Here is a 12,590-nt window from a genome sequence, read left to right as displayed (position 1 = left end):
TTTCACCCTGAAAACTGAATCGGACGTTATTATAATTAGTAATAATCGTTAAAATATATAAATATATAGCCCAGTGGTTAGTGACCCTGCTAACTGAGCTGTAGAGATCCCTGGTTTGACTCCCGCCAGACATTTATATGATGAATATAAATGTTTTTTCCGAGTTTTAGATGTTTTTATGTATTTATGTAAATACTAGCTGACCCAGCAAACGTTGTATTGCCGATATTAAAATCGCGATACAAAGGTACAACTGTTGATCGTAGATGGGTGAAAATTTGAAGTTGTATGTTTTTTTTAATGCTGACTCATAATCAAACAAATTATAAAAAAAATGGCTACCCTTAACATTTAGGGGGATGAAAAATAGATGTTGTCCAATTCTCAGAAAACAAAATTTCATGAAAATCGGTCAAGCCGTTTCGGAGGAGTTTAACTACAAACACCGCGACACGAGAATTTTATATATTAGATATCATTGTACAGGCTATATTAGGTGTAAAATTGTGTTAATATCATAATTAAAAAAAAGTTACATTAAAATTTCAACTATGGAGCTTTGAAAGTGAATAATTTAGATTTGCTTAAACATAAAAACAATTTCTTTTTAATTTATACACAAATACTAATAAGACATAATATTACAAATTGATCTATTTCTAGAGGAGGCTGTTATATTATTTAAATACATATTGGTGTTAATGATTTAAATCATAAATCAAAATGTTATTTTGTTTAGGATACATCAGAAGATTTTTGTAATCAAAGTCAAATTAAAAAAAAATATAAGTATTTCTATGGAGAAGTGGCGTTTTATGTAGGAGAAGCTATACTACCGTACGGGTCACCAGATGTTAAGTGATCACCTTAATGTGGTCACACATTCTCCTGCAACACCAGAGGGATCACAGGAGCCTTTCCGGCCTTGTAAAAAATTTACGCGACATACATTACATATAACGCACAAGGAAGCTCATTCCATAGTTTTATTATGTTGTGGAAGAAAGTTCCTTGAAAACCGCACTGAGGAGGAACGCCAAATATGGGGGGGGGGTGTTTTTGGGGTGATATCCTATGATGTGGCGTGTTATTGAAGGTGGAATCGGCGACAGGAATCAGATGAAACAACTCTTCGGAACACTCCCCGTGATAAATGCGGTAGAAGACACACAATGAAGAGACGTCTCTACGCAACGCCAAGTGATCCAGCCTTTCACATAGCACTGTTTGTAAACTGACTTGCTAGTAAACTATTAGATTGTGGACAATGTGTGTTATAATTTATTCAAATTCAATCGCACTGTTCCGAAGAGCTGTTTAACCTGATTCCTGCCGCCGAATTCCACGCGCCAATTCTTCGCACGACACGCCAAAAGTTAGGATATCATCCCCAACATCTGGATGTGTGGCGGTCCTCCACAGTGCGGTTTATAAGGAGCTTTCTTCCACGTACTACAAATCTGTGGAATGAGCTTCCTTGTGCGGGACGGTACGACATAGGTACCTTAAAAAAAAGCACGTACACCTTCCTTAAAGGCCGGCAACGCTCCTGTGATTCCTCTGGTGTTTCAAGAGAATGTCGGCGGCGGTAATCACTTAACACCTGGTGACCCGTACGCTCGTTTGTCCTCCTATTCCATAAAAAAAAAACACTTAAATTATGTATATTAAAATAACTCAATTTAAAATGTCGTATGATTAACATATATTAAATGCAGGACCTTACAAACTTATTTATTTTGTATATTACAACCATTGTAAAATACTCCATTGATTTAAAAGAGTGGCCGTTGAGTTTCTTGTATGTTCTTCTCACGGGCTCTACTTTTTCCGAACATGTGGTAGATTCAGTAATTTAAAAGAAATATTAATACTGACGATTCAAAAGCGCTTAAGTTAACCCTAATTGAATAAATATTATTTGACTTTGACTTTGAACTCTAGAATATCTATACTACAATAAACCATATTATAGACATAGGATATACTAGCGTTTAGATGACCTGACAGCCCGATAATGCCCGGCCAATTTAGATTTATATATGTGCCCGATGGATATAGGATTCGTATTTAAAATACGAAGAAGCTATTGCCAAACGTGGCTGACTGTTTACAATGTGTCAATCAAATTAGGTTACAGTAACAATAGTTTTCCTTTATTTTTCCGTCTTACTGTTAGAGATTTTCTTCTCTCTTGTACGCTTTGTCTATACGATAGTATTTTTTTATGATAATAAGGTACGAGACGAGCAGGACGTTCAGCTGATGGTAATTGATACTCTATGCCCATTACAATGCAGTGCCGCTCAGGATTCTCAAAAAACCCCAAAAATTCTGAGCGGCACTACAGTTGCGCTCGTCACCTTGGGACATAAGATGTTAAGCCTCATTTGCCCAGTAATATCACTAGCTACGGCGCCCTTCAGACCGAAACACAGTAATGCTTACACATAACTGCTTCACGGCAGAAATAGGCGCCGTTGTAGTACCCATAATCTAGCCGGCTTCCTGTGCAAAGGAGCCTTCCACTGGTAAATTGTAATTGTATATTGTAAGTCTCTCATTAAAACCATAATTTTATACAACGTCAAGTAAGTGAGGTATTTTTTTTAAATATACGCTTAGCTGTAATAATTTCAATATGTCACAATAAAAGCGTATACAAAACAAGCATTTTAACGAATTTTTTTTAAACTGCGACAATCATAATGTTAACTCGACGAACAAACATAAACTTGTTATGCCTACTACTTGGTTAAGTCGAGTTAGTAAGTCTTATTGGGCGATGTATATGCAAACAGCATGATCCCAGAAAATGTACAAAAGAAATGTGATAAGAAATTTAAAAGAATTGTTTAAAAACGGTTGTGAGGTAAAGGTTATTATAAAATAAATAATTTTGTTGATTATACCACAGACTCGGAAACTATTTAATTATAAATTAGATATTTACATATATTGTAACGAAATTTAAAAAAAAACCCGCTGAGTTTTTGCGCCCGTTCTTCTCAGGTTTGAGGCATATTTTTTGGAATGGATAGTAAATAGTTTTTGATGTTCAATAAGTAAAAATTTATTGAGTTAGGCTGTACTTTGCAGAAATCCATAATTATCCAAATGTTTTGAGTTTTCTTTAGTGTTAATTCCATCAATCTTTGCCTTTAATCAATTCGACACGTGTTTTAACTCTACACGAGGCATCCTCAGGAGGCCTTCTAAGTAACTATTACTCACATTTACACCGCTAAAAATAAATTCTAATTTATTTGCATTTTTACAAGTTTACCCCAGATCTATTTAACTGTTATCTTTTAATTAATAAATTAACATAACATATATTGATGTCCTATTATTCATAGCTTTATGATAGTGCAATATTAATTAAAAAATGCTAATTCGCTTGATTTTAAACAAGGAAGTCGGGATATCGCCTCCATAATTGTTTTTCGTTATTTAGGAAAGTTACATCATTATAGATTTGAAATTGTTTTATGTTATTCTTCAGTGTATTTTTAATTACCAAAGGTTACAAGAGGTATAATAATATATTGTTATCGTTGTGTTTAAAGTGCTGCTGAGTTTTCCCGTTCGAGCGTAACATGGCTCAACCCTTTCCCACAAAATGAAGTGAATAGTACGCCCAAAGGAATTCACTTCAAAAAATTTCTTATTCGAGAAAGAAATTTAAGATAAGCTTATTATATATAAAATAATATGACCACATACAGCAATATTCAATATTAATCTGGTATTCAAAACGACTATCATTCACATTTAAACTAATACCAATTTAAAAAAAAAATACAATACGTTATCCTATAGCTACTTTGAAAAAAAGAGCGAAAAAACGTTCTCTAGAATGAAAAGCCAAAAGCTAAGAAAAATATTTTTGGATTTTGATTGAATTAATAAATAAATATATATGAATTAATAATTAATAATTGAGTTCAACTTTGTCAACATAATTTAATCTTCGCTTCGAAATTTTAAGGGATTAAACAGTTGACAAATATTTTTCTTACCCTATTTATCTATATAAATATCTCTTATATAAATTAATTTTAACAAATTTCTTCAGGCAGTAAAAATGACCCGAAAGCATTAAGATTTAGTACAAACTCCTGCGTAATTTATCAGAGGTTCGCAAAAACACCTTATTAGGGAGCGCGTCCCTCCGACCTCCGTCCACATTGCTATCTAAACATCCGACTATTAATAATTTCACAAGACAAAAAACGCCGTGTTTGTTTTGCCGCCAAAACACTAGGAATGGTGTTGTTAATTTGAATTTTTTTGGATAAATATTTCTCTCAACTCTGCTTAAGGTATTCGAGATAAAATTTTTGAAATATACTCTAAAGCGACGTATACCATCGAAGCAATATCGTCAACTATTATATTATTATTAATATATATATTCGCTTGCTCTTATCGGCGAACCTTATGCGATAATGTAGTATCGTACTAGCATCACAAACTATTTAGCCCAGTGTTTCTCAACGTGGCACCCACGCCCCATGGGGGGGCAATTTGATAGTTAAGGGGGGCAAATAAAAAATGGACTCCACACGAGTTTACCCGTTTCGTTTTGGGTTATTTAAATGCAATGCTAGATATCGGTGAAAAATTTAACAAAAAGGCTAATTCCAAGGATGTGCAAGAAAACTTAAACTAGATTTAGTGCTGTAAATGATTTACTGAGAAAATTTCGACTTGGTATAACACAACGCGGAGACTTGACATTAAAGCAAAGTAAATTGGAACCTATTATATAATCTCTGTGCAGCAAGCATCAAGAGCAAGGATCGCACTAAATGAATATAGGAAAGTCAATATTAAAATTATTTTAAATTTTAGTTTTTCATTATGTGATTTGAAATTTTACTTGTTTTGATAGCAATTTTATACTGATTTCTTCCTAAAACTTATCATTTATATTTCTCAAGGGAACAAAACAATTTTTAAGGGTTAAAAAATGTGTAGTGGGGGGCATAAAAATTTTAGAAATGTTAATGTGGGGCATGACCTAAAAAGGTTGGGAAACACTGATTTAGCCTTTCTTACTAGAAATCAGTAAGACTTCATGCAATTAGTATGACTCGCCCACTTTTGTCACAATATTAGTCAACAAAGGCCTGTCTCAACTTATATTCCGCTTAATAATATGTACTACAATAAAATTATCGCGACAGATCGAGTCATTGATAAGGTGATTTTAAATTCAAAGTTCTACGACAATTTAATATTTGCTAAGACATGATTTAGCTTTCGTAATGCTAACTTGGTCAGCGTAACGATAGTCATTTCGAAACAGCCCCAAGATTTTTCACATGGGGTCAACGAAAAGTGTCATAATGAATGACTGGTACTTAATAAGGACATTAGGCCCTTAACCCTCCTGTCCACCACACGACGGCTTACACAATCTCGACTCTAATCAAACTTCAACCCTTAGATTAGGCTTGTCATACTTTAGGACCGCTAGAGGGCAAGTTCTTCAGTTAGATATGTTTTACGAAATTTGGCTTACCTCATAAGCTGAATTTTTACATAATCCTCACACGTAACATAAATTGGAAATATTGAGTTGTTTTTGTCAGATTTTTGTAGACATTAGGGAAACAATTGGCAAATATTCCAAAATTTTATCCATTGATCAGGTCGAGGAGGAAAGATGTGGAAGGAAAAAGACGATATCTGATCCATCCGAAACCGAATCTGGTTATGGGATCCCAAGGAGTGCTACTAACCCCACTGAATGGGGTATGTTGGCTTCCTCTGATCACGAGGTTGGTTTAAGATAAAGGCAATCTCAGGTCATTTGATGTTGATATAAAATAAGTAGTTTTCAACATTTACGTAAAATGACTCTAAGACTGTCTTTAATGCTTAATGTAGTAAAATTACTAACACATTTGTCTGTGTTGCTAATCTATTTACCAGATCGTTTTTGTTTATGTCTTCATTTTCTTCCGTCGCTTTTTCTTGAATTTTTTGTCAATTTATATCAATTAAGTACTTAACATGCACCTCATATTACGTTGTTACAAATCGTCCAATTTGTTTAATGTTTTTTGTTGCTTTGATGTCTTAGTCAGTTTTTAGCTTATTTAATTTTGCACATCGTCTTACGTTTATGAAATCATAATAAAGTTGATGAAAGCTTTTTTGTATTTCAAAGAAATTTTAGATTGAACGGAAGGAGTGGAATAATGCATCAATTTAACAGCGATTCCTCTTGAATCGATCCTTCACGAAGTCCTATTAAAAGTCAGCCACCACCTCGAATTTCCAGCCTCATGCCATTAAGCAGTGCTCCAAACTTTAATTATGTTCAGACTGTGACCAATCGCGATCGTGTCTCTCGTATTTAGACGAGTCATGCAACGTGCTACCGAATTCTATACCTCTAGCAAGTTGATACGCTGACGACTCACTGGCTTTATCACAAAATTCGCCTGTAACATTATTGAATTAAAGTTGAAATCTGTGTGCTATAAAATCACTATCCTTACTTTATATTTTGTCTATTGCTAACCCAGCATCAACATTATACATTTTGGTGCTGACGTAATTCAAGCTCTTTCAACGTCGTAGTAAGGCGAGATATAAGTTCAACACGTTTGAGATTTCGGTTGAGATTTGATTGCGTCTCGTCAACAGACTGATTTTCTTGTTGAAGGAACGTGGTCCATAGTTTTATTGTTGGACACTTATATACAACATCTCGGTTAGATGACGCATCACTTTTGAGTTAGAAACTAATTTAGAATATCACAATACGTATCAATGGCGTACCGAAGCAGCCTTTTGAATGTGCAAAGAATTCCGACATTTTCTTAAAGCACGTATAAGGCACGCGCAGAACCAGGAACCGCAATCACAATTTGTATATAGATTTTAATGATCTGTTTGGGTTAAATAGTTAGTTGACTTCCTTCTATGCTACGATATAAACATTTGGATATTTACAAACAACATTGAAGTACACACAAATCACGATGCGTAAAAACTCCGTGAAGGTGGCATCCTGCATTTATTACCGTGTTGGTCTCTTGAGTAAATAAAAAGTCGATTCACTCAAAACAAGCATAATTTGTTCCGGCTCCCGCGGATGTCGTTCAAGGACACAACTTTAACTTAACTTTAACTTTAGATAGTTAATTTTAATCGCTTTTGCATCAAACCCACCGAGCATGTTGTTTTTTTTTTTGTCGAACAGTTTTGCAAGTAGTGCGACTTTTAAAAGATTCTTATTAATATGACTCGTTAACATAATATGAATCTTCATATTCTACTTTAACAGATTTGTTTGGCAATTTTGTTAATTGTGTTTTTCTATTCCAGGTTTTCGGCTCCAAAGCAGATTTGCAGCTTCATACGCAGATACATCTCCGAGAAGCGAAGCCGTATCGTTGCACCCAGTGTCCAAAAGCGTTTGCCAACTCTTCGTACCTTGCCCAACATTCTCGCATTCATCTTGGTATCAAGCCGTACCGCTGTGAGATATGCCAGCGCAAGTTCACTCAGCTCTCACATCTTCAACAGCACATCCGCACCCACACAGGTGACAAGCCTTACCGGTGCACCCAGATCGGCTGCACCAAAGCCTTCTCCCAACTCTCCAACCTACAAAGTCACAGCCGTTGCCACCAAACCGACAAACCCTTCAAATGCAACTCGTGTTACAAATGCTTCACACACGAGAAAGACCTCCTCGAACACATTCCTAAACATAAAGAATCAAAGCATTTAAAGACTCATATTTGTCAGTACTGTGGCAAGAGTTACACGCAAGAGACTTACTTAAGTAAGCATATGAATAAGCACGCCGAGAGGGCTGATAAGCGGCCACCGATTTCTGCTTTGGGTTTGAGCGGGCTCAATAGATCCTTAGCAGCTGCTGCGCCAACTGCAGCTCCGTTTGCTGATCACCATCCGTACTGGCCAAAAGTGAGCCCAGACTCAGCAGCGCACATGTCTGACGATGGAGGTTACCACCAGCAGCGTGAAAACGAAGACCATCACGAGCAACATTTGCAGCAACAAAGAGCACTTTTTGCCCAACATGATAGCCAAGAAGACCGGATTCAGCCCGCAGTTTCTTCAGCAGCAAACTCGGCATTCACGCCAATCAACTCGATGGCTCCTCATTTGAATGGTTTGTCACATCACAGTGCTTTACCGACACGACCATATCTCTACGATCCTCTTCACTTTCAGCAAAGCAAGCAACAGCCTAACTCATTCCCCAATCAGTTGATATCATTGCATCAGATTCGAAATTACGCACACCAGCCGTCGCTTCTTCCCGCTGAACATATTCTCCCTCATGCGCTTTCACACAAAGACAAACAGTAAACTGTTCTAGTAGATACATGTATTTAATATGATTGTATTATTAGACTATAAATTAACGAAATATTATAAAAAAAAAAAGTATTTAGAATCTCGCTCTCCCAGTTGTATTATGTATCAAATACGGAAAGTATCCTTCGTGGGGCGAATTCACATTAGAATTGTATAAAATCTGGGTAGATAAAGTAATGTACTAGGTACGAAATGTGATTTCTGAATTGGGAATGTTAGTACTTAATATTGATTAGTTGTCATAAATTCACTGTCACCATTTACATTAAAAACAGAATTAAATTGTTTTGATGTAAACTAATCATTACAGCAAATGAAATACGTGGATAAAGGAATAAATAAACTATAATAATTCGCTTATACTGGCATATTATTATTCTTGTATTTAGATGTATGAATAATCACATTTTGAACTGTAGTTATGACTAATTGTACTGAATAATATACAAATCTTATTTTATGTACAAGGACAATTTTTAATGCACATTTTGCGAATGTTCTATGTTGAGAACTATATAATATTAAATTATAATGAATGTTGTCGCATGAAAATATCCGAGTTCCTGGTAAATATTAAAATAATCATTAGATCAGTTTATATTATATTTAGAGAATCAACTGGAGCGTATTCTTTGCATTTTACGATCTTCGGTAAGATCATATGGATCTCTATTGAACATTTCTGCACTCAGTTCCTACTTAGATTGATTGTAATCTTAATTAGCTTTATTTCCTTCTTGAATATTTGTTACTTCTCGTTTAGGAAATATGATCTTCCTTCAGTTAATTTAAATTAATCATCTTACAGTTGAGCTTCAATGCCAAGTGTGCCGTTGTAATTTTTTCCATTATTAATTAAGGTTGTTTAATTATGCCTAACAGTTTTATTATCTCATTTCGTAAAACGGGGAATATTTTGATAATTATTTATAATCTATTGAATTTCTTCATCGTTTACCTTGAATACATTTTCCGCTTTTATGTATAATACGAGATGCCAAACTATATTATTTTCATCTTCTATTCGATGCACGATTGTATATTTTGTAAATAAGAATCAATCTTTGAGAAATCTTGAATTTACTAGGTTTTTGTTTAAGTCTAATATGCTTATGCTCAATTATATTAGACATAAGATCGTTTGATTTCGGGATTTACATCTTTGATTTTGGAAATGAATGAGCCGACTGTGATTGGTTTTATGTCATAGTTATTTTCTGTTGTTCGTTAGAACATAAAGAAAGCCAAAGATTATTGGATCGAAGGATTGCATCTGATAATCTTTGCTGGTTTAGACTAATTTTTCGTATACGAATGTTTGTTGATTTTTTTCTAAATGTCGAATTGTATGTACTTGGTAAACAAATGTGATAGAAAACGGTTGAGGCGTTGAATGCATTCATAATTGGTTCGTTAATTTTAGGTTATAAATGTTAGGTTGTGGTTATTTGTGATTCGGACCTGACCCCTTGGGGGACTTCCGTTTGTCCATACGTCACAAAGTTAGCCAAATGTAAGTTAAGTTCTTGTACAAATGATAATTTTTTAATAACTACAGCAATATTGACTCTTCCGAATTGTTAGATAATGCACTTCTTATGTATAGTATTGAACATGACATAATTGGCTTACGTTAGTGATTTGTCGGGACCGACTTTTATCAAAAACTTGCAATTTATGATTAACAATTATTGTGCATTTATTCCAAACAAAATATGATCAAGTATATCTTTTGGGGGCTTGTTATTTTGTCTCAAAAGAGTCAATTTAATTATGAAATACTTACAAGATTGCCCAAACATTTTTGTCTTTTCCATTGAAACGTAAACTTATCCAAAAGTTGCTTCCGGCAAAATTACCACCTTTGTTTTGTTTTAAATATGTGAACGTAGCGATACATCTTTAAATTGTAAACGCTGTTAATTAATTCACTGTTATTGTTATTGTAAATTTAATAAAAAATAACAAAAGAACATTCAATATATAAACGAGGCATTTAATAATTTGATTTCGAACTTTTTTCTGGAGTTGTATACAATAATAATATTTATTGCCTTCTAATAGAGTTAAATATTATATAAAATCTACATAATAAAATATTAATATAGTTCGATTTAGAAGGCTGAGCTTAGGTTTCTTGAAATACTATTTCGTGCTGGTTTTTCAGCCATTTCTCTAAGGTTGTTTAAAAGGTAATTAGAGAGCAAACTAATAACGATTACAAAAATATAATGACACATATATTTATGTAAAGTTTATTCTCAACTGTATTTGCTCTAGTCTGTATGTTATTAGGTGAAACTAATTTTGCATACATTCTACAAACTGAAGTCATTATTTTACAATTCTGTTTAATAACGGCGTTTACAATTACAATGTAAATCATAAAGTCCACATATGGTCGAATGTAAATCGCCAATATCTCTCTATTGTAAGTAGAAATGTGATATTGTATTTGACTTTTTTTAGTGTATACTTATTATTATTAAATTACATATTTTTGTAAGTAATTACGTTTTAGTTTCGCTTATCTAGCGTTCCCGTTAAGATATTTGGAAGTGGACGAAAAAAATTTTTTGTTACTTAAAATTGATAAAATTAATTACAATTATGCCAAGAGAATATGAATTTTATTTATTTCCTTTACATTTAAAATCGATTCCGTAGCATCCGTAGCTGAGAGTATAGAATCATGAAGGGACAAGTTATATTTTAATGTGCATTATTGTGTTTCGCTCTGAAGAGCGCCGTCTAGTGATATAACTGGGCAAATGAGACTGAAGATCTTATGTCTCAAACTGACGAGCGCAATTGTAGTTCGCTTTGAATTTTTAGGTTTTTCAAGAATCCTGAGCGGCGCTGCCTTATAATGGGCGGGGCGTATTAAATACCATCAGTTGCACTTCCTGCTCATCTCATTCTTTATTATCATAAAAAAATCCTTAGTGGTTGAATCATGTTTACGTATTGGCGCCTCTGTTTTTATAATAAAAAAACAACGAGACGAATAAGACATATTTTAACTGGTGATATTTTATACGCCGTGCCGGTAATGAGGATTAGTGATTTAAACCAAAATGAGATGGTTGTCATGGGATTTGGTATTACAGCCCAGTAATTTCACTAGCTATGGCACTATTACAACCGAAACACAATAGTCCTATCATATTACTGTTTTGCAGCAGGAAAAAGCGCCGCTGTGGTTCCCATCTAGCTAGCATCCTGTGTCTCCCTGGGGAACACGTGTCTTGTCGAAACAGGGTTGACAAGTCGCAATTGCGGTTCTGTAAGGAATGTCTTACGTAATAACAGATTCAAACTTTCACAAAGTTTTCTACAAGAAAGTCAAAAATCTATTATTTATTTCTTAGCTTGAGATTGGTTCTAAAATACGAACTTTAATTGCAATATCTGAGGCAGTTATGATTCCTTTAGAATTCTTTTTGATGTCATTTCTTATACTACTAGATACTACTACCGCTTCGGAAACAAATGGCGCTCTGAGAGAGAAGAAGCGGCGCAAGAAACTCTCCCAGCATTATTTTTTTTGCGCTCTTTTCAATAAAAATATACAAAATATTGTAATAATACAGTCGCTATAAAATAATCACAATCTAGTCCCAAGCTGTCCGATCATTTAGATATTCAGCAGTGGAGTAATAGGATTTACGACAGAGTCATTTTTTTATAAAACATTTAAATTTATTTATAGATAATGCCTGAACATTGCTGGGACTTTATTGTAGAAGTGTATACATTTACCCTTAAAGCTATTATGTATCTTATGAAACTGTGTGTTAAGAGTCTGTTTTCAAGGAAAGGCTATAATTCAGATGATAAATCAGCATAATCGAGTGATTTAAATAACTCCTGGACCCTGTAATACGAAAGGCGAATAGTTTCCAGGTTTGACCAGGTGGCAGAAAAATGAATATATGTGTGTATATATAGCTACATCTTACTTATTTTGTTACTCGAATTCATATGGAATGGCTCATTCTATAAGCGTTGGGTTGAAACTAAATGTAATAAAATTCAAATATTTTTCAAAATAGAATTCATAATCACTTATTGAACGTTAAAAACTATTCATTATAATACGTCTTACTCCGCATTTACCACACGGAGAGTTGTCAAGTGCTGTAACATCTGATTTTTTTATGTTTTTTAGTTGGGTTCCCGAGACAGAACTTGTCTTGTCACGGCATTCCCTAAGATAT

General features: G+C 34.1%; 1 protein-coding gene across 8 annotated transcripts in view; it reads left to right on the top strand.

Annotated features, from left to right (window-relative positions):
- The window catches only part of LOC126970153 (zinc finger protein rotund), a 244,507-nt gene extending 233,515 nt beyond the window's left edge, over positions 1–10,992 (top strand). For 5 of the 8 annotated variants that reach the window (XM_050815919.1, XM_050815920.1, XM_050815921.1 and 2 more), the window contains one exon: positions 7,348–10,992. In XM_050815919.1, the coding sequence (XP_050671876.1) occupies positions 7,348–8,361 (1,014 nt within the window). In that variant the 3' untranslated portion in view covers positions 8,362–10,992. Of the gene's footprint in view, positions 1–5,660; positions 5,790–7,347 lie in introns of all 8 variants that reach the window. The other 3 variants (XM_050815923.1, XM_050815922.1, XM_050815925.1) reach the window with 2 other exon arrangements.
- Positions 10,993–12,590: the final 1,598 nt, after the last annotated feature.

This window comes from Leptidea sinapis, chromosome 20, assembly GCF_905404315.1.
Source record: "Leptidea sinapis chromosome 20, ilLepSina1.1, whole genome shotgun sequence".
In the NCBI taxonomy this organism is placed as follows: Eukaryota; Metazoa; Arthropoda; class Insecta; order Lepidoptera; family Pieridae; genus Leptidea; species Leptidea sinapis.
The sequence above is the reverse complement of the archived record's forward strand: the minus strand, read 5'-3'. Positions and strand labels throughout refer to the sequence as shown.